The 24,563-nt window shown below is 35.3% G+C and overlaps 1 protein-coding gene across 2 annotated transcripts in view; it reads right to left on the bottom strand.

Annotated features, from left to right (window-relative positions):
• The window catches only part of LOC138706037 (Krueppel-like factor 8), an 877,162-nt gene that overhangs the window by 30,102 nt on the left and 822,497 nt on the right, over window positions 1-24,563 (bottom strand). For both annotated transcript variants that reach the window (XM_069834934.1, XM_069834935.1), the window contains 2 exons: window positions 10,548-10,647; window positions 5,709-5,914 (listed from right to left, as the gene is read on the bottom strand). In XM_069834934.1, the coding sequence (XP_069691035.1) occupies window positions 5,709-5,914; window positions 10,548-10,647 (306 nt within the window). The remainder of the gene's footprint in view (window positions 1-5,708; window positions 5,915-10,547; window positions 10,648-24,563) is intronic.

The following is a 24,563-nucleotide window of genomic DNA, read 5'->3' as shown; positions in this document are numbered from 1 at the left end:
TCCTGCCTTTGTGGACGCGGTTGCCATAGAAATTGTGTGCGGTCAATTAGAATTTACAGATTTTTATTTTTATTAAGACAGAGATTTCATGAAATTAAACGTAAATTTGTAAGTCGAATGGCCAATGCTGGATACCAAGGTTGAAATACCAGTAAGTTCAAGTGAAAAATTTGGTGTTAGGTAGTTTGTTCGGGGTACTTCAGTCTTCTTTACTATCAATCTACCATTTCCTACATCGTCCGAGAGGGAGTGCCTTTATATACAGTTCCATGGCAACTCATAAAAGCACACAGTGATTCAAATATGACCAGAAATTGAACTAAATTTATAAAATTATATCAGAATAGAAATACACGCAAGGAAATATGCATCTAAGATAATTATATATTACAATCAGAGACGACTTGGTTATTCATAAGCCTTTTTTTCAACGTTTTAAGGGGTTAGGTACAGCTTACAGCAGCAGAATTTTTGGAAACAGTCAACATTTATTTCCTCCATTACTGTATCTTGTACAATAATGAAAATTGGTATGTGTAAAACACTGTCCTTCTCCTATATGAAAAAATAAATATTTTTACGATTAATATATATATATATATATATATATATATATATATATATATATATATATTTAATTCAAAATGGTGGCCGTCCACTGTGCAGTGATGAAGCGTTTCCCCCATAACTCATAAACTTGTTAACTTTTTCATGTTCTCTCTCTTTTATTTTATTGCTGAAACTCATGTTCATAATATCATGCGCTTTCAGCTACATTCCTTAATAAATAATATTTTTTTTAATTTTATGTTAGAAGAAAATACTGATATTTGACCATTTTTTAATGAATTTATTTTTTATCAGATAGACCTAATCTAATAAAGATATAGAAGTGATCTTGCGTCATATTGTAGATATGACATGCATAAATACACACAAAAAATTTCATCACCGAATGTTGGGTAGTTTGTGAGTTATGTGGGAAGCGCTTCATCACTGCACAGTGAACTGAATTTGGGGGGAGGGAAGGTAATAGTAATATGCGTTACAAGAGCGGTATGTTGAAGTTTTCATGTTCGAGGAAAAGTTTGAAAAAGCGAAAAGTAGTCGAGCTTTTTTAATTTCCGAGAACATGAAAACAAACATACCGCTCGTGTATCGTACATTATTTTGTGCGAAGATCGTTTATTACATACCTGAAAGAGGAATTTCTAATTAGTTGCAATGAAATCTCCATCTTGGTTTCTGTTCAATGACGGCAAATTTGTAAAACAAAAATATCTATCTTCAACATTGTTGCTTTAAAATGTTTTCTGTGTTTACTATACTCCAGCAGGCCGTGATATACGTCTGTCTTCCCCCCCCCCCAGTCCATAACTGCGAACTTAAAACAAACGGTAAGGTTATGTAAAGATTTATTTTTCATTTTAATATTTTAACAATATTATTTACATAACATATTGCAGTAATAACATCGACAAGTTTGTTGATTTTTTCACGGCTTCCTTAATGTTACTTGCATCACGAATGCAGTAGTAGAGTTTACTTAATTTTTGCAAATATTTAAAAACAATAATTAACAGTGCAATTTAGGTGAAATTGCAGTGGTAAGTTTCCAATTTATAATTATTACTATATTGAACGTCTCTAAAAATAATATGTTAGAAGCCTAAAGCAGTAAAATCAATATGTCACTTAAGCGGTAAGAAGAGGGAAATTGTTATGTGTGTTAGGTTGAGAATACTGAATGTGGAATTTTAGACTTACCGCGGATTGGTTTTGTGCTGAAACCAAGCAAACACGCACGATCTCGCACAAATAATTTCTTTAATTTCCCTCCCCCCCCCCCATATAGCAGAAGGACAGTGTTTCACATATACTAATTTTCATTATTGTACAAGATACATTAATCGAGGAAAAAGATATTGAATATTTCCAAAATTTTACTGCTGCAAGCTGTACCTAACCCATTAATAACTAAATCTTGTATTCAAACGTGCACTACCACACTATGGCTATATCAGATGTTTCCTCATAGTACGCATACATTGAGAGCGATCACGAAGAGAAATGGAGAATTGATGTAATTATGGCAGGGAAAACATGAATACGCCGAGAAAATCTACCTTGGTATCTTGTGAAGAAACTAAATTCGAGGGAATTTGGATCCAAGAGAACTGGTGCACTAGCCATTGGACTAAGAGGGAGCCATATTTGTTTTTATAAATAACTTGGTCTCTGGTCGTGGTATCGTAAAGTTTGAGCAAGCCCGGCACAGGCTTCATGGAGACACGAGGCAGCGCGGATCCCGGACCTTTGAACTGTTCAAAGTCTTGGAGGATGGTGCTGGAGTGGCAGTGCAGTCTATGTGACACGAAATACTAAATACAGGAAAACAAACTTGCCGTGAAGATGATAGGAAGTTCATCATATATCCATTTTGCTAAAATTTCTTCCAGCATGACTTCAATAACCTAATATAAAATTTTTATCTCTTCTCTATATCTCAATAACTCATGAAATATATATTTGTTGTCGGTTTGTGGCGATTTGAACTGTATCATGAAAAATAATTTTAAAATATATTTTAAATCTTTATTTAATTTATTAGAGAGCGGGAGGGTAAAGCAAGGAGATGCATTATCACCTTTACTTTTTAACTTTGCTCTAGAGTATGCCATTAGGAAAGTTCAGGATAACAGAGAGGGTTTGGAATTGAACGGGTTACATCACCTGCTTGTCTATGCGAATGACGTGAATATGTTAGGAGATTATCCACGAACGATTAGAGAAAATACGGGAATTTTACTTGAAGCAAGTAAAGAGATAGGTTTGGAAGTAAATTCCGAAAAGACAAAGTATGAGAAAATTGTACGAAATGAAAATATTAAAATTGGAAATTTATCCTTTGAAGAGGTGGAAAAATTCAAATACCTGGGAAGAACAGTAGCAAATATAAATGACACTCGGGAGGAAATTAAACGCAGAATAAATATGGGAAATGTCTGTTATTATTCGGTTGAGAAGCTTTCATCATCCAGTCTGCTGTCAAAAAATCTGAAAGTTAGAATTTATAAAACAGTTACAAGTATATTACCGGTTGTTCTTTATGGTTGTGAAACTTGGACTCTCACTTTGAGAGAGGAACAAAGGTTAAGGGTATTTGAGAATAAGGTGTTTAAGAAAATATTTGGGGCTAAGAGGGATGAAGTTACAGGAGAATGGAAAAAGTTGCACAACACAGGACTGCACGCATTGTATTCTTCACCTGACATAATCAGGAACATTAAATCCAGACGTTTGAAATGGGCAGGACATGTAGCACGTATGGGCGAATCTAGAAATGCATATAGAGTGTTAGTTGGGAGGCCGGAGGGAAAGAGACCTTTGGGGAGGCCGAGATGTAGATGGGAAGATAATATTAAAATGGATTTGAGGGAGATGGAATATGATGATAGAGAGTTCATTAATCTTGCTCAGGATAGGGACCAATGGCGGGCTTATGTGAGAGCGGCAATGAACCTCCGGGTTTCTTAAAAGCCAGTAAGTAAGCAAGTAAGTAAGTAAATAAATAAGTATTACAGAGCGGGAACGTCAACATTCAACTCATTCTAAGCCTCTCCGTTTAGGAACATGATGCCCAACATATCCATCACTTATCCGTCATTGAGATTACACGTGGTGCACTATGAGAGGATTGATGTTATACGAGGGATTCGGATATGAAAAGCACGAGTAGGCCTACTCCAAGGAAATCATCATCCCATACATGTGCATTGTGTAAATTTACAATTCCATCCCTCGTGAACTACGCCTCGGCCGTAAGCAAGAAGTCGAAGATAGTACGTATTCTGTTGTTACTACACGAATTTTAAAATAAGTTTTTCGTAAAAATTATTAATTTTAGGACTCGTGTTTGTTGGATTTTTTCCTTCTTGTGATGAGTATTACCATCCCTCAAAATATTAAGCCGCGCTCGTAATGAACATGTTCACATCTAGTTGGCTTATCTTACTGCCATGCTCAAAGCTACCCCATTGTTGTTTTCTTACACTGTCATTATAAAATGCTAGCCGGCATGGATTTCAAGGCATAAAAATATCATAATGACCTGCTTTACCACACTACTGCGGTACAATTTTTTCAGGATTTGCTGAAATGTCGATATCAAGGACAACTTTCTTCATATGTATCACTCACTTTTACAATGATGCGCAAATTATGACAGACAATGAAAAATATTTGTCTCCTACTAAATTGTTTATAGTGACTTAGCTACCGTAACTAATGTAAATTCAATTGTTTCAATACTAATCGTATTGTAAACAAAATCTTGTCGCTCTCCCCCCAGAGAGATCGTCAAATCTAATAAAACGTCACAATTTTAGATTAAATAGTGGCCTTAGGCCTTGTATAACAATTTTCACATCTCGTATTATAATACGATACGTTACGATACTTAGGCCTATATCGTAAATAACTATCATCCACTGATTATATAAGCAACAATAGTACAAATTAGTATGCTCATTTTATAGTATAATAAATTGACCCATATGTACAACTAAATTATCTGTGTTTACATTCTGAACAATTTCCAATATCAAAGTACGAGGGAGCCCAATACTTTTTAAAGTCACTTTATGCAAGTCTAGCATTATAATAGTTAGACCTATTTACTCGTAACGTTCCATATTACAATACGAGATTGGAAAGCTGTCAAATGAGGCCGCAGGCCGAGTTCGATAACCAGTCGAGTATTGTAATATGAAGTTACAATAAATATATTTATTGTACAAAGTTTTGTCCACTTTGATAAAAAAAATAAATTTTAACTAATTATAATTTTTTAATAGTTTTGAACATGTCTTTGTATTTATTATAAGATTCTTCCTGCAAGAGGCGATTCGTTTATGTTTGTTTTATTAGTTTGGAATACGATAGGTTTTTGTTTATAATAAATAAAATCAATTTAATTTAATTTAATGTGTGGTTCATTCACATTACGCAACCAGTTATGTAATAACAGTATCATCTAACTAGCTGCGTAATAGAAGTATCATTACCTTATTAGGTACACATTATCTAACTAGTTACAATGTGTTTGCAACATTTTCATTAGTGATGTGAAGTCCACATTACATAATCAAAGTGGATAAACAGTCTTTATCCCACACTTCACTTTTCATTCTTACTTTAGCACTTAATTTGTACTCCTTTTAAAAAGATTCAACTTCACAGCGTCTTTCTTTTGACTTCCCATCACTGTAATATTTTTGACAGCGTATTAGTAGCATCGAGAATGAGATGCTCGCTCTCACTGACCGAATACCGATCCTTCGGTAACGACAAGCCGAACAAACATCTCATTCCCGTACGCTACCAAGCGTCTTAATCTGCTAACCATTGTCATGATCGAGTATAATCTTCTAATACAGTTCTCTAATTTCTGCCCAGCTGCTACTTCGATAGTAGCAGTACGGAAACATAAACAATATAAAGGGATCGAGTGTGAATTAGTCTACAACACCTCACAAATTAGTTTGATTTATTAATTTTTACAGACTTCCTTATCTGCGCAAGAGATTTCGCATTTCTCTCAGCAAGGCTTGAAATCGCATCGGTTTCAACGGTAACGTCCAGAGCACAGGAAGGGGGGAGGTGGGGTCTGTTGTGACTATTCCGCCTCGCATCGCGACTCGACTCACCCGTGTGCGTGCGCTTGTGCGCCTTGAGGTGCGAGCTCTTGGTGTACACCTTGTCGCAGCCCGCCACGTCGCATCGGTGAACCTTGCGCCGTCGCAGACTGTCTCCGTAGTCGGGCGGGGCGCTGGGCGACGGGGACCCACTGCGCATGCCGTTCTGCGCAGGAATCCCGCTACTAGGACTCACTACTGCCCGCTTGTGGAAAACTCTGCAAATATACAACAATGCATGTGTCTTCAGCAGAGATAGGCAATGTAGTCTACACATTTTGTGAACAGAGTTCGGATTTTTATGTAATATCATCATTAGACCCCGGAATTTCAGGTGCTAAATGTTAATATTATTCCTCGCTATAGTATATAAATATAGAAGCCATGCCCTCACTTCTTTGAGATGTCATTCTTGTCATTCAGTATTTTTCCTTGGTACCGTTGAAGGTCTTTAATGCTCTTAACCACCACTTATAAACTAGCGCACCATTTACAAGTTCCATTGCCCAGTCCTTGCGACTCTTTTGTCTATCATTAGGCCTACACATCGGACTGTTGTGAACTAGGCTTAAAACCCTCCTCACGGGCACTACATCTATTCATCTACACTAAGTGTCATTCTTAACTTTTAGCACCTAACATTCCGGGCTCTAGCCATCATATACCTAGTGAAATGGTTCATAAGTACGTAGCAAGGATCCTCGAAATATGTAACTAAGATGTAACTGTGAAAAAAATTTGAGAATCAAAATGTAGTACTGATAATAATTTCACTTAAAATGGTACATAAAGATGTCACGAAGGTGACATAACTTTCTCATTATACATTTTGTGCATCCCGAAATAATTTGGTTTTTCACATTGACAACTATATTCTCGCCTACGTTATATAACCATATTCTTACATTATACTTCATATTTATTTCTTTTTAAAATTTTACCAGCGAGAGGCCATTTTCCTAAAAGTTTCTTTTGTTTCACAGATTTCCTTTTTTTCTGTTGTCTTTTTTTTTTTCTTGAACTAATACAAACACAGCACCCATACCCGAGGCAGGACTCGAACCCACAACTTCGGACCAAGCAATAGATACATTCCGTGTCTCACTCAGGCCGACACTTTCAATCTCTTCTCCACAAGCACACACATGCTGGCACCCATGCTAACGCAAGCAGACAGACAAATTGACATAAAACAGCTGTTCATTTGAGAAAAGGAGGAAAGAAATAAGGAAAGAAAAAAGAAAGAAAGAAAGAAAGAAAGAAAGAAAGACAGGGGATCATACACAAATACCGGTATAGAAAACAAAGACATTTAATTTTATTTATAAACTGTATTGTTTAAGATTTAGTTGAAATTAATGTACCACAAATTTATATAAAACTAGTGGCTTGTGCAGCAAATGCTGCAAACTAAATTCATTACAATTCAAATTAAAATTTTTCAAATTTATTTCCAATGAAGAATACCAGACATTTTGGAAGTTATTTGCTTCCATAATAAAGAAACATACCCCTCTGAATGGTTTTCTTTATGCTAAATACTTTTTATTGAACCTATACTATCACTATTACATCTTCAGATCTTGAGTTTCAATGCGAAAACGCAAGTAACAATGTCAGGACGATCAGCCGGTTTTTCTTGTGGAAGCGAAGCAGTAGCTATTTCAGGTCATTGCGGATTGTGAGAGTTAAGAAAATATCAGTTTTGCCATGTTTTCCAACAATAGACATAGCGTCTTAGTATAGCTGCTGCATGTTTCGTGAACTACCTTGAAATGTAGAGGGTAGAATCATTTTATCCTGCTAAGAGATCTTGCTAAAGTGATCGGGACACTACAACATTTTGTAGGCCTCTTATATTATCAGAAAGTAATACCTTTTGGTCTTTCCTTAGGCATTATAATTTTTGCGCTTCCTCTAGACAATACTAAACAGAATCACACATATAAATATCTACATCACTTATTTACAAATGGCTTTTAAGGAACCCGGAGGTTCATTGCCGCCCTCACATTTATAAGCCCACTATCTGCCCCTATCCTAAGCAAGATTAATCCAGTCTCTACCATCATATTCCACCTTTCTCAAATCGATTTTTATATTATCCTCCCATCTACGTCTGCCTCCCTCAAGGTCTTTTCCCTTCAGATCTTATAATTAACACTCTATACCATTTCTAGATTAATCCATACGTGATACATGCGCTGCCATCTCAAATGTCTGGATTTAATGTTCCTAATTATGTTAGGTGAAGAATACAATGCGTGTAGTTCTGCGTTGTGTAACTTTCTCCATTCTCCTATGACTTCATCCCTTTTAGCCCCAAATGTTTTCCTAAGCATCTTATTTTCGAACACCCTGCATTTGTCGCATTTTGCTACTCGATTTCTAAAAATGCAACAAACTTTCAATGTAAATTGCAAAAATGCGACAACACATCAGACTTCAGAAACGAAGATGGTAATAGAGAAAATTAAATCAAAGATGAGTTTGAAGTAATGTGAATTTAAATGAAATGCTAATAACATGGGCAATGTTCAAAAAGATACTGAGCAATAGATATTCAGGAATAGATTTCAATGAGGTGGTGTAATTCATGTAAGTTAAGTGAACAAATTTCTTCTAATTGATTTATATAATTACATCGCATACTATAAATTGTGAGCGAGGATTTAGTTGCATAAATCTTGTAAAAACTGTAATAAGAAATCGCCTTTCAGTAAAAAGAGTTAGCACTCTGTTAACAATAAATCTTGAAGGGTCTACTCGCAAAGAATTTCAATGCCTAGAATAACCATAAAATAACGTATTTTAATGTGTTGTAAATTCAGTATTTATTGGTTCTAAACATATCTAGTGTGATGATTTACTTACATATCTAGAATGTACTAAGATGGATTGAAAGTAATAAAACTCTAAGAAACAAATTACATAACCTTTTGTGCATACTTTATTATTTCATATTTCTGTAGAACTATTTATAATATTGCACAAGCTTTGTGAAATTTGAACAAATATAATTTTTCATTTGTGCATTTTTTCGACAATTATAGTATTTCTTTTCTAGATTTAGACCGACTTTGCTATTCTGGTGCGTGAATTTCTTAATGAACAACTTCCAGGCCGCTGGATTTGGCGTGCTTCAGCAATATCACCGGCCCCATTGATACGGCCCCCACGAAGCCCGGACCTTACCACACCAGACAACTCAATATGGGGAATAATCAAGTCTCATATCTCTGGTAGAGGATAAATGAAGAATTACGCGAAAGTGTAGATGAAGCCTTCCGAAACATAACTGCTGAGATACTTCGCATCATGTCAAGGAGGACATGAAGACGCATAGATCTCTGTGTTGAGCACGATGGTGCACATACAGATCCATTGGATACATAATTTGTTCATGTAAATACTCCACTATGCTATACTATGATCAACTTTCAGTTTATACATATGTAACGAAATATAACAAAGAGGTACGGGGACTTCTCCGACAGTATATATGTATTTTTTTCTCCCTCTCTTTTCATTAATAACATAATTTTACTTTTCTCAGTCTTTGTTGGCTTAGCTGTTATATTTAGATTTTTAATCACTTCGATTGTTTTATACAGTCCTAAAGTTTGCATACACTTCTAAAAATTATAATTATGACTCGAATTGTTCATTATCTAATATTAGAAATACATAAAAGTACCTGTTACATGCGAGTAGTTTCTCTAACCGTTCATAGGACATACTGTTGCTTTACATCCTCTTATTAAGGTACGCTCGTTCATTTTGTTTTACCAATAAGCGGCAATTTCATTGTTCATAACTGCTCGAACAACTAACTTTCATGCATTTAGGCCTACCACTAAATGTTTTTACACTAAAAATATAAAATATGGAGCCTCCTACTAGTTTTTTTTTATTTGCACACTTTCAATGCCTCCAAATTTTCTAACAAGATTAGGACCTATGTATTGTAGTATGATATTGATACCTGGCTAAAGTATCCTAATCTTATTTACAATTGTCGAGCGGAGTTGGTGAGTACATTAGAAACATAAGCGCTCGCGGCTACTATGCAGTGGTATGCAGACAATAATATTCAACGGTTGGACTGACCTGCACAGAGTCCTGATCTCAATCCCATTGAGTACCTTTGAGACAAATTGGACTGGCGATTGAGGTCTCGGGAGATGCGGCAAACTTCCATTGTCCAACTGAGTGCCATGTTGCAGGAGGAATAGCGATGCATTCCAGTGGATATCCTACACAAATTAGGGGAGAGCATGCCTGACAGGGTGGCTGCTGTTATAGCAACAAGAGGTGGTACCACGAGGTTCTAAAGGGGCAAAAATAGTTCCCAATTACTTTTTGGTAGACAGTGTATTATTATGTTGTAAGACAGCTACGGAAGTAAGCGCCATTTAATGGTAAGGAAATAAAACAGGCGTACTTTATACAGCCTAACATATTCAGAAATATATTCATAATAAAGAAACACAATAAATAGTGTATATAAAAACGGAACAGAAATCAAAATAAAGAAATACGGAAATGAAGAAAAAATAGTAAATAGGATAGAATGAGTAGGCCTAAATAAAAAAAGAGGAAAACAGAAAGAAAGAAGAAATAAAGAGAAACGAAGGAAGAAAAACCGAATGAATGAAAAAAAAATAGAAAATAAGAATTAGAAGTGCTAAGAAACGAAAGGAAATAGAAAAGGATATGAAGACAGAGGAAAGAAAGAAAACAAAACGCGAAAGAAATAATTAGAGTAAAGAAAAAATGAACAGCAACAACAAAGAAAAAAAGATGAAAAATGAGCAACACCAGCCACACTGGAGATTACTAGTTACTCACAGGGAGGCATTCTTTATCCTCTGCAAGGACAGGAGCGTGGTGGGGCCAGTGCGCAGGTTCTCCAGGCAGTTCGCCAAGGACTCGCTGGGGGGCGACGCTTCTGCAACACAAACAACATAATCATCAACACCTCCATCTGTCTGTTTCCAGTTGATATTAATTTCATAACCACTTCCCCCGGAGTCAAATTTGGCAGTTATGTCTAGGGTTTTAAACATGTGCTAACTTTGATGAAAGTATTTCAATCATGACTGGATTATAGGCCTACAGTATCCAAAGATTTGAGAACTTCTTACTAGATTCCTAATTTATACAGTATATAAATGACATTTGTCACACTGAGCCAACAGAGGAAGACAGCCTACTGCTTAGAATCTACGTGCTACAGAAGTTCAAGTGCACATTATAATCAAATTAATTATAATCTGCTATACATTTATTTGTGATGTAATTCCATTTAGGCCCCCTTGGTTCACATAACGGCAAATGCTTGCAATTCACAGTATATGGTTTGAATTTCACATAGTGCACGCAGGTTTATTATTATTATTATTATTATTATTATTATTATTATTATTATTATTATTATTATTATCATTATTATTATTATTAACAACAACAATCGAAGTAAAATTGCATAATGCTTCACGTAATAAACTGAATTTTAATGCTTAAAATGCTTATAGAACCTTCGTTGCAGGATTCATGTTGAGTAACGTTAAATATTAGGTTTTCTATTGAAACAACTTAACAATTGGATTACGTGTATGGACAGTTGATGTGGATGTAGTCTATGTAATGTTTTTGCTTCAGATCTGCGTTGTTAATACCCACGTACGTATTCGGCATTAGCCTTTCTTCGTTTGGGTACATCATTACTAGATCGAAAATTTATCTTTCTCTTCACGTTCCCTCACCCTTATAAAGTCTCCTATTTTGTACGAGTACTCTGCGCGATTGCTTCCTGTAGACATGTTTATCTGTGCAGTTGTTATAATAGTACCATAGACAAACACACTGTTCCGTCGATTTAGTACAATGCGTTTGGGTCTAAAGAAAGCAGAAAAACAGTACAACGCGGTCTGTTATTCTGACGAGAATCCAAACCCCCGCATACTGGTAAGATATCATGTCAAAAACACTTTCAAGTCTGAGTATTTCTGGCAAAGTAAATATTATTCAACGCCTTGAAAAGGGCACAAATGTTAAGGATATTGCTGGCGAGAGTAAGATAATATTTATTTGTTTTTATTTTTTCTTTCTTTATTTAATCCTTTATGTATTGATTTATTTTTTAGTTTACTCCTTCATTAATTCCTCCCTTCTTTCCTTCCTTCATAACTTCACTCACTCACTCACTCACTCACTCACTCACTCACTCACTCACTCACTCACTCACTCACTCACTCCTCCCTTTCTATCTTTACTTATTTATTTATTACTTTAGTTATATATTATATGTATTTGTTCATATATTATTGTATTTTCTTAATATATAAAATTAAGTTGTATTAACGTTGTATCAGATTCACTTTTTTTAAATGAATTAACAACTCTTGAATACCCATTCCTATATGATCGATTTTTTACTGTCCATAATGTTTCTTGATTTTCTTGTTCTACAGGGACATCATTTTATTTTTACTTCAATTTTTATTGTACCTGAATTTTTTAATGTACTTCACTCCCATCCCCTCTACTAGTAAACTTCCAACTGTTCTCCACACAGAATCAAGGCCGCGTATGCAGTCATAGTAATACTGAGTTAGTGAGTATAGTACGTTCCAGAAATATGTTCGCGTTTTCCAGTGACGAAAGAGCTTTCAATATTGAATCATATTTTCTCATAGGTACTATCGCCCGTTTGCCTACGTCGCATCCCGGTTTCCCCCCACTCACTTCTGCTCGCCGATCTGTAAAGGCTAGTAGCTGGGCTGTCTTAGGTCTTGTCTGAAAACATTAATTTCTGTTACGAATTGGACGTCTACGTAATATTATACAACTGTTTAAAATAACTTAAATAAAAGGGCCTCGTTAATAATTAACTGTCACGTGATTTCCCCCCTTTCTACGATCCTGCGACATAACCACTTGGACGGACAGTAGATAGCATGTCTGAGTTATTTTATCTGTGGGGTCGGGCAGAAGTGAAGATTGAATTTACAGTACGTAAGGTACTCTTTTATAGAGTAGGTACAGAATTATTTCAACATGTGTTACTATTACGAAGGACGAAACTGGTAAAAATGCCGACAAATTTATTTTATTATACTTGTTGATAATTGAATAGCCGCCCAGAACAAGGCTGTAACCCTCATTTCTCATAAGTTGACTTTTTAGTGAATAATAAGAGTTAAAACCCATTAGCTGTTACGGTTATTATAACATGTTCTCAGTACAGCAGTTGCATAACATAAACGAAATCGTAAGAGATGGGTCAAAACGGATTGTATTTTTGAAGAGAGCTCATTTATTAACGTATTTCATTCGCAATATATCCTGATCCATCTTTTGTAGTTTAGCCGTAGCAAGCATAGTATCAAGAGTCAAAGAGCAGAGATATTTTCAATTGGAAATATAACTGCAGATCAATGTCAATATCAAAGAGGGAAATGGGAGGCGAAATATTTAAAAGGTGTGCGAAAACGTATCCTTGCAAGGGAATTTAGGGCTGAAAACTGAATATGTGAGTTCCAAGCACGTTGACCACTTGTCCCACTTAGAGCTTCGCCATTCCATTGAAGGAACTTTCGAGAATTTTGAAGGGGAATCTGGACGTAATCTAATAGCTACCACATGCGAGGGGGAGGAGAAGCATGACAGTACAGCAACAGTAAACTAAACGGAAAAGTCCTCTTTAATCATAGTTTCTCTTACGTAATTAATCGGTCAAAATAATGTCGTAAAGATTTTTACACGCCACAAACCTTGTTGACATGGGACTCCTAGAGTTGGGATCCGGAATTTTCGTCACCGATTTTTCGTCACCCGGTGATTTCGACACACATTACATTTTGTCACTGCAACATTTTGTCACCGATTGACTTTTTCACTGCAAAATTTTGTCACCGATTCACTTTTCACCACCATATTTTGCCGCCGATTTAATTTCATCACTATTCGCCACCACAATTTCCCCCCCCCCCCTTCGTATCGTTTCTCTTGATGATACCTATACAAAATTATTACGTAATATGAAACCTCCTACTTCATTGTACATTTCGTTTCAAAGGATACATTCATTTTTTTGGTTTCGAAATCTTCAAGTTACATGATTCATTGTGTTCATATTGTACATTTCGTTTGGATACATTGATTTTTTGGATTCGAAATCTTTAAGTTACAGGATTCATTGGTTTCAAAAGGTATGGGGAATTATTTCGATTCGTAAGAAGTAATAGAGCAAAAACTAAGTTAATCTATAATGAACATATGTATACAAAACACAAAATTACGAAGACCGGGATTGTATGGAGGCATGATCAGCGAGACATTTGTAATTCATTGATGACTATTTCCTCAGATAAGAAAACCATTATAAAAGATCTACAGAGCACATCAGTGGGAACTTTGGTTGAAACTCCATAAAAACAGGATGAATGTATGCAATTCAAAAGCCATGTTAACAGAGCATTAAAAAAATTATACAGTGATAGTTTTGGACTCATAATAAAAACAGCTTAAATGTAATTTTCTGTATTATTTTGGTGACGAAATCCCATCACTATAAAAGAAAAGATGACAAAATTTATATGATGATGTTCGGTGACAAAATCTCCTCAGTGACCAAAAAACTAATGACGCAAAATAGATGACAAACTATAACGGTGACGAAATTTGCGATTACGAAATGCCCTACACCTCTAGAGTTAAGTCCCTCATTTATGTTACAGCAATTGCTGGGTTTGAACCATGATACGACGATCGAGGAAGCATTGAAATCACTTCATCACCGTAGTCTGAAAACCTTCGAAGTGTTCATGCATGTAAATAATTTTGCAAGATTCTTCTGGCGTGGAAGTGTGGAAGGTTGGCGTGAGTGGAAGTTGCGGTGTGGATTGAAACCGCACAAGCAGCGTGCGTGTCAAATGATGAAGGGTGGAAGCTGACTCGCGTGTAGTGACAAATTCAAGTGCCACCGACGTACATGACGGATCCATTACACCGCTTGCTCGGTGAATTCCTGTGGCCGCAAGAGTGACGATCGCTGACAAGTCTGCCGGACTGGAACACAACTCTAATAAATTATCTAATTCTTCATCTTCCTCGCTCCTTCTGCTTCGCTGTGCAGGAAGTGCCTTCTGTAATCGTCTTCAGAGTGGTAAAATCGCTTTCCGAGTTCATTACAAATTAAATGATATAGACTTTTTTTTGTAGTCTGCATCAGCTAGTGCACTTAAGTGACGATAATAATTCCTTTATCCCTATTCTTTTTCATCTTTTTTCTCCCTCCTTCTATAATTTTCTTTCTTTATACTTTCATCCATTTTCTCCTCCGTTCTTGTATATTGTCTTCTTCCCTTCCTATCTTTAAGTTTTCTTCCTTTCTTCACTTCACCTTTCTTCATACTGCTTTCTTACCTGCCATTCTTTCTCCTTTCTTCCATTTTCCTTCTTCTTTTTCTCCTTTCTTCCATTTTCCTTCTATAATTTTCTTTCTTTATACTTTCATCCATTTTCTCCTCCGTTCTTGTATATTGTCTTCTTCCCTTCCTATCTTTAAGTTTTCTTCCTTTCTTCACTTCACCTTTCTTCATACTGCTTTCTTACCTGCCCTTCTTTCTCCTTTCTTCCATTTTCCTTCTTCTTTTTCTCCTTTCTTCCATTTTCCTTCTTCTTTTTCTGCTTTCTTCTATTTACCTTCTTTTTTTTCCTTTTTGCCTTTCTTTCTTTAACTCTTCCTTCTTTTTATAGATAGGATTACCAGATAGAAACAAAATGAAAAGCAAGACTTTTATCTGAAAAAGTACGATTTTCCACAAAAAAAAAAAAAAAGATAGCGTGACACGTCGTGACGTGACGCTTATTCTCAATATTTCAAATAACAGCCAGGGTAAATATGTTACTTTTAGTATTCACTAGGCTTACAATTGATACAAACTGTTAATAATCAATAATTAACTATTTAAATTTGCAGATTATAAATAAGCTTATATCGTCGTCGTTCCTGCAATAACTCCTATGTGCAAAATATAAAATTGTTCAGTAGGAATAAAAACACATTTATTCATTCTATGGCAGTAGTGCATAGGAGACTGTGAATTCTTAAATTTTCGAAAGAAAGAAATATAATTACATATAGGAGATTTTATTATTTGCTGTATCACTATTTAAGTTATTAAATAGAGCAAACATTTCAAAATCGATAAATATGTCACATAGGAGTTATTGCAGGAACAACGACGATATACGTCATTCGTTATACTTCTGATTGAGGTTCTCGCTAACATGTATAAGCTTATCTATTATCAGGCAATCTCATTTTACGATATTGATATTGATATATATTTCTCAAAAAAAATCTACGGTCCTGCTGGCCCTTCACATTTCTGTATTCGGGCCAGCATTCCCTTACTTGCACTATTTACAATTTTAAACAAGACGTGTATTGATCCTTGAAGCCTGTTCTTGCCATGTCTTTGATGTCCCTTCATTTTCACTTGACCATCATTTTACTTTATCCCCTATTATTCTACTTCCCTTCTCTTCTTCTCAGTTCCCTTAAAAAATTCTAACTAAAATTAATTAATATTTCTTCCCTCCAAACTAATTTCATATTTTTAAATAACAATGCACATAACTTATTTAATATAAAAGACCTAACCCTTGTTGACTATTTCACTACAAACTTGAACTAGTAATATATTCACTGACTAAACACTTCTCCACCACACATTAGCGCTCGTATCCTGGCAACATTGTTTTCACTTTATTTATAACACAATTTAACACTGGAACAAAAGAACTACAGTTTACCTCCATTTACCATTCCTAGCTAACCTACTATTATTTCAACCCACTGATGCACCATTTCCTCAGATTATAGACAGGTCATTTTACGATATGTGTCAGAGGAAGAACAATATTGTTTGTATGCATCTGAAGTCTGACTAGTGGAATATGTAGCTAATCGGCGATGTATGCATTGGAGGGGGAAAGGATCTGGCCACTCTACCCCATTATCTCCTGACCTAGTTGCCTCGTGAGTGATGCCTTATTGCTGTTACTTATGAGATTCAAAAGTGTCTTCGGACAGTTGACTAAACAACAACAACAAGGTAAATATGTTACTCTTAGTATAGGCTACACTAAGCTTAAAATTGATACAAACTGTTAATAATCAATAATTAACTATTTCAATTTGCAGATTATAAATAAGCTTATACACGTCATTCGTTATCTCGTGAAACCAAATGGATACGTGTGCCGTAGCTCATTGCCCAGATCACATAATTATACAGATTGCTCAGCCTTATAGGCTTTGACGACAACACCTTTTATCAATTTCACTATGCTGCCATCTAGCTACTGCATAAGAAGTCACGTTATAACTCTCATTTGAATTGCATGGAGCAACTGTACTACCTTATAGCGGTCGTTCCCAATCGACGGTGGCGAACCTGGTGGTTGTTCTCTTCCACATGTTACCGTTTTTAACATAGGGATGGTCAATCTGTTATATATGTAATCACGGCTCATAGTAAGGACGTATGGTGGGAATAAGACAGCTAGCTAGGTATAAGTGGAAACGTAGCGAGAGAGGGAAGCATCCCAGTCTACTTTTTCTTCCCCTTAAGCGCAAGCAGATTGCATGAGATAACGAATCCCCTATACTTTGTTTAATTTCCTAATTGTTGGTACTTCTCAGACGATCCAATCTATTTGAGCAAGAAATGGTGTTTGTCACTTCAGTAAATACTAGTGGAAATTCACTCGACATAGATGTCTTAGATTAAATTTTACAAACATAATTCCTCTAATGGAATCTATTCTCTGTTTGGTCCACTGAGAATTGACGAGAGAGAAAAGCAGGACAATGTCTGTTTTTATACAATGCCTGGCCGGACGCAGGACACACATCTAAAGAGCAGGACATGTCTGGAAAAATCTGGACGTTTGGTAACCCTATTTATAGGTAAGGAATAAAATGTATTTTTATCACTTTCATTCCAAATACACTTTCCATTGACTCAGAAATTATTATTATATTCAATTAATTGGTACGTACGGTATCCAATTACGGTCATTTTCGATCACTCCAGGCTGTCATTCACTTTCATGGTTACATACTCGAACAACTATAAACTATTTTTCTTAATTTGACATTCCTACCAGATAATCTTTCCATTCACTTAGTAATTTAACATTTTTAATTAAATATATAACACCATTGTATTTGGTGAAAGGGAATGTCTTTGTGGGTGTTACAAATTACTAAATCCAACTGAAACTAAAAGGAAAGAAAAAAAATACAGAAAGAGAATGTGATTGGTTTACCTCATCATGCCTTCATTTGAAAATTAATGCAGATTTAACCTTCACGAAACATGGCGTGTTCTATAATTTTGTTTAATCTGTGTTTCACTCCCTTATAAAGGTCTTGCAATTCGAAATATAGCAAGGAACAAAGACAAGTTAATTTAGACGAAAAAAAGGTGAAAAAAAGTTCGAAATCTTGCTTCTGTTTTTCTGTTATTTCCTGGTAGGGCTACATACAAAAATGTTATTCTCTAACAGGAGTAGAGTTCCGATAGTGAATCATGTGAACCCAAGCGCGCGTGATTGCGCACACGTCAATTACACCTGCAGCCGCATGCAGTAAAAGGGTATTCGCGTGTTCAGGGCCACTATCACAAGCCGGTGAATGAAGTATAAGTACAAAGATGTTGCCGCTCCTTCCTTCTAGTTGTCCTCACACGCCGCCACCCAGCTGGAAGCGCACCCAGCTCGTGATGTTAGCACGACGTGTGAAAAATACTGACACGTGACGTCATAGTGTATTGGTGCAATAGTGACACAGCTTGTCCCATCAAAAAGCACAATTATATAACCAATGAGACAGTATCTTTTATGAAATACTACAACCATCTCCATAATAATTGTGAAGCAGATGGTCGGATGCACACCTGCGATCTTATTCGAGCAGACAATTCACAGAGACATCTATTCGAATATAACAAAACTTTATGGGCAAGAAACACCTTATCTGTATTTCTGCCTTACTCTCTCTATCTTAACGTGCAGCAAATATACGTAAAACATGTCGTCGTTGTTCCTGCAATAACTCCTATGTGCAAAATATACAATTTTTCAGTGGGAAGAAAAAACACATTTATTCATCCTATTGCAGCCGTACATAGGGGATTGTGAATTCTTACATTTTCGAAACAAAGAAATATAATTACATATGGGAGATTTTATTATTTGCTGTATCACTATTTAAGCTATTTAATAGAGCGAAAATCTGAAAATCGACAAATATGTTACATAGGAGTTATTGCAGGAACAACGACGATGCCCCTTTTAAATTTGTCTTAAGAAGAAAACCACGCAAATATTTGTAACGACATTATGCACTTAACAGCTGATTACTTTATCGTTTAAAAGGTGTGATGTATCTCATATTTCTGCTGCTACCAGCGTCATCTTCCCGATCCTATTTCAACATATTTCCTTATTTACAAATGTCTTTTACACAACCTGGAGGTTCATTGCCATCCTCACATAAGCCCGCCATCAGTCCCTATCCTAAGCAAATTAGTCCAGTCCCTACCGAGCAAATTAGTCCAGTCCCTACCATCATATCTCAACTCCCTCAAATTCATTTTAATATTACCCTCTTATCTACGTCTCGGCCTCCCCAAAGATCTTTTCTCTCACTGAAACTCTATACGCCAGGGATGGGCACCAAAAACCTATTCTACTCTCTCACGGGGAGCCATATGACTTCTCTTCAACCCCTTTCTTTCCCGCCGAACACCGCGCAGCGTTGATGCGTGACGGATGAATATTAAGCGTTCCAGTTTAGAGTTTGGATTCGCTCCCGGTGCCCAGCCCTGCTATACGTATTTCTGGATTCACTCATACGTGCTACATACCCTTCCCATCTCAAACGTCTGAATTTAATGTTTCTAAAGAATCCTGTTCAAACACGGCAATATTACATCCGAAAAAGAAGTGCTATTACAAAACCAGTTCAGAAGTCTTCCAGGTGGCGGCATTACCATTGAAATAGCCAGAGTGAAAAACCTGATGAGAAATGCACAACTTTTTACATGCCGCAAATGAATAGTCGAGATGGAAAACTACATCTTTCTTTCTTAGACAAACTACATAGTTCAACATTCGTGCTAGAGATGATGGTGGTGGTGGTGGTGGTGGTGGTGGTGGTGGTGGTGGTGGTGGTGGTGGTGGTGGTGGTGGTGGTTTTCAGAAAACTCGTATTAAGTTAAAAAAATATCGATGCTGGAAAATTGTACCTCGATAGCGCAGTTTAAAGATATGCATGTTTTCAACATTCTTTATGTCTAAAATTCCCTTCATAATCTGTTATTCGCCAGTCTGTGTGCTTGCGTATAAAGCTTTATATCCTACACTAATGGACCAATTTCATTCAAAATGAATTAAAGGCCTCCCTACAAAAAGGAGATGGCTCCACTTTCTGGTGAAATTAATGTTTTCCTTGTTTCATACGTTACAAAAATATGTCCGACCTTTTAGTGCAAGAACGCTGTGATTCCGAGCATTTGGTAGTACCTAAGTTACAGTGGAATTGGAGCTGAACTCTCAATCATTTCGTTGCAAAAAGGAGGCAGCTCCTGTAGCTATGTACAGAGTGAATCGTAAGTAGTGTCATTAATTTCAGGAGGTTATTCTTTGAGATACTTCAAATAAAAATATTTAATACAGTTTTGCTCGTTTTTTCCTTCCTTTTGAGATAAAAATTGTTTTATATGAAACATATCATGGCGTATTTTGGCAAATACATTGATTTAATTCCAAATATTCTCAGTTATTTTAAGAAAGCAGTGTATTATGATAATAAATTATTGAAAGAATTAAATGGGCAGAAATTTGACTCGAACAAATGTAACTTTTCGTTCTGCAAAGGAATTTTACAATGTTACATTTCTTCGGATTAAATTTCAGTATATTGCAAGGACAAAACTAAAATTCTTTTAATAATTTATTATCATTATACACTGCTCTCTTGAAGTGACTGAGGATACTGGGAATTAAATCAATGGCTTTCCCAAAACAGTCCTCAGTTGTTTAAAATTAGGTTGTTTAGAAATATTTTAAATGAACAGAATTAGTTTTTAGGCATAATTTTTATTTATTTATTTATTATTATTATTTTATACAGTCATTACTTTATTTTTCCATTAACACTAATATCTAGGTAATTGTCATTGTCTCAATGTAACCCGTGCTGTGCTAATCATTCTAATTGTACTATTTCTTTAGTTATGAGATTATATTCATATGTATTAATTCTTTTTTTTTTAAGTTAATACTTATATACTAGAATGTATTTTCCTGTTTGTGATTACGTATTCAATCTCTCTTTTTTCATTATATTAATTTTTTTATTATTATGTTTAAGTTAATACTGATTGTATTATGTATTCAATCTCTCTTTTTTATTTCATTATTATTATTATTATTATTATTATTATTACTACTACTACTACTACTACTACTACTACTACTACTACTACTATTATTATTATTATTAATATTATTATTAATATTATTATTATTATTATTATTATTATTATTATTATTATTATTTAAGTTAATATTTGTATACCGGTATGTATTTTTCTGTATATGATTTGGTCCTGGTTGAGTGGAAGAGAAGGCCTGATGGCCTTAACTCTGTCAGGGAAAATAAAACTATTATTATTGTTATTATTATTATTATTATTATTATTATTATTATTATTATTAAAACACACTATGAAATGTTTCATATAAAACAATTTTTATCTCGGAAAGGAAGCAAAAACGAGCAAAATTGTATTAAAGTTTTTCGTTTAAAATATCTCAAAGAATAACCCCTGAAATTAATGATATTACTTACGGTTCACTCTGTATAGACTCGATGCATATGCCTATTACTTCCATATGGAAATGCATCACTGACTTAACTATCCTTCAAGGTACCGGTAAAGAAATGAGCATAAGAATAAATTAATGCTAGAAATGAATAAATGGCAATATTAGACGTCATTGAATGTTATGCAACTTAGCATGTTCAAAGGAGTAACACTATAAAAGCCATCAACTTCAATGCTGCATGGAATAAAGAGCAACGAGAAAAACAATCTCAGACTTAAAATATAACGTAAGGTCAAACACGTCAGGTTCGCCCTGGAATGCTTTTATGCTGATTGCATCAGTTTTGTGCTTGCGTGGGACGCCTAATTAAAACTGTGTTATAACGGTGCCGTTTGTTTTTATACAACTTAATTTATACCGACGTTTGGGTAATTATGTCTTTGAAACAATCTTAAGATATCTCACGATAAGAGGATACTTTCTGCACTCATACGTAAATCTTCCCTTAATTCTGTACACACTGTAGACATTCACACAATCTCTGAACTGTGAAGACAAACCTGCCACTGTTGCATATATTTCATCCAAAAGCAGCGGTTCAGCAGATCATCTTCACTGTGGGTGGGAATGCGTCTCCCATGACACATTTCTAACATATAACTGACAGTCCTTTATTTAACTTTTCTTCCAAATAAAGGGACAATCCAGATAATATGGTAGGATCATACTAGCATGGCGACAATGATAAATTGGTGATCTAAGAATGGCTACAAAAACTGAATTACAGGTACTTTGAGAATATCTGGTCCGCATACATTTTACCCTCCGTACATCTTACAGAAGAGCGATGAATGTTTCTTTCAGTGAAAATATGTCATATGACTGCACTACGAATGAGTATTTATATAACTCTGCAATAAATATATTATAAGATGACGTGAATGTGTTAGGAGAAAATCCACAAACGATTAGGCAAAACACGGAAATTTTACTTGAAGCAAGTAAAGCAATAAATAGGTTGGAAGTAAATCCCGAAAAGATAAAGTAGGCCTATATGATTATTTCTCGTGACCAGAATATTGTACGAAATTCACATATAAAAATTGTAAATTTATCTTTGGAAGAGGTGGAAAAATTCAAATATCTTGGAACAATAGTAACAAATATAAATGACACTCCGGAGGAAATTAAACGCAGAATAAATATGGGAAATGCCTGTAATTATTCGGTTGAGAAGCTTTTGTCATCTAGTCTGCTGTCAAAAAATCTGAAATGAGGATTTCTTAACAGTTATATTACCGGTTGTTCTGTATGGTTGTGGAACTTGGACTCTCACTTTGAGAGAGGAACAGAGATTAAGGGTGTTTGAAAATAAGGTTCTTAGGAAAATATTTGGGGCTAAGAGTGATGAAGTTACGGGAGAATTGAAAAAGTTACACAACGCAGAACTGTACGCATTCTTCACCTGACATAATTAGGAACATTAAATCCAGACGTTTGAGATGAGCAGGGCATGTAGCATGTATGGAAGAATCCAGAAATGTATAGAGTGTTAGTTGGGAAACCGGAGGGAAAAAGACCTTTGGGGAGGCCGGGAAGTATATGGGAGGATAATATTAAAATGAATTTGAGGGAGATGCGATATGATGATAAAGGGTGGATTAATCTTACTACAATTAATTTTACAATTACAATTGCAATAAAAATCAAAGTACGAAAAGATTACCTGATTAATGAAAGCTAGACAATTTATCATAGAAGTTAAGAACAAAGAATATTTTTGTATTTACTGAATTACAAATTAAACCTAGAATAACAAAATTGTATAGTGATGAAATTACCGGATACTGAAATATTTTATGATAGATGGAGAGAACTATTTATAAGAAACCATGTCTGAACGAGTCTCAATTACTGACCAAGTACCTAGTAAGTTTGCGTTTGAATTCAATTTTATTTCGACAGTCCCTGATGCTAGCAGGTAGCGAATTCCAGAGTCTTGGCAGGGCTATTGTGAAAGAGGATGAGTATGAGGAGGTGCGATGGGATGGTATAAATATTTAGGCTACAGAAATGCATCAGCGATTAACAATTGTTTCAATGTTTTAAATACAGTTATCTTCTCCAAAATACTTCCAGTAACTACTGTACTGCGATTTTACAAGACAATCATCCAATCAGTGTTACTCTGCACAACAGAAAATTGGATAATTACAAAATGAATGGGAAATGCTCTTTTAATTTTTGAAAATAAAATTGTAAGAAATATCTTTGCTCATATTAATGAAAATGGAGTACGGATAAATAAGAGAAACTAAGAGATTAGAAGATTACATAAGGATCCGGACTTCATAGCAGTTCTGAAGAGTAAGCGAATTCGCTGATTGGGACACGATCTCAGAAGAAACAATGACACCTTGCTAAAAAAAATGCATGGAGAAATAACCCGTATGGCTGGAGACCTCTTCGTAGAGAAAAATCACAGTGGACGGATGAAGTCAGAATGGACTTCATCTTCCTACGAAGACGTGAACACAAGACGGACATAGTGGAATGGAAGAAAATTGAGTGGCTTAGTGCCAGAGTTGCTTAAACCACAATTACGCTGAAAAAAGTTACTGAAGTCTAAACTTAAAAGTCGTTTGTTAAAATTATATGCTCTCAATTGGAAATTAGTTTTCATTTACCATCATCTAATATTTATCTAGTACATGTTCTCTGGCATACATATAAATAATACATTACAGTAATTTTACGCAGAAATTAGAGGCTTAAAAATTTGTGGGTTAGGCAACTCTGGCACTGTGCCACTCAAATGTGATCAAGATCAAAATCCTTCCGCGGTTTGATACGTCACGGAATTAAACTGAAAAATACTTAAGCATGTTAATAGTCGGCTATTTTAATTGATCGTCTGCAAATAACAATGTTCACACAGTAACCCCTCCAATC

Source organism: Periplaneta americana, chromosome 9 (genome assembly GCF_040183065.1).
Source record: "Periplaneta americana isolate PAMFEO1 chromosome 9, P.americana_PAMFEO1_priV1, whole genome shotgun sequence".
Classification (NCBI taxonomy): domain Eukaryota; kingdom Metazoa; phylum Arthropoda; class Insecta; order Blattodea; family Blattidae; genus Periplaneta; species Periplaneta americana.
This window is presented reverse-complemented; position numbering and strand designations above follow the sequence as displayed.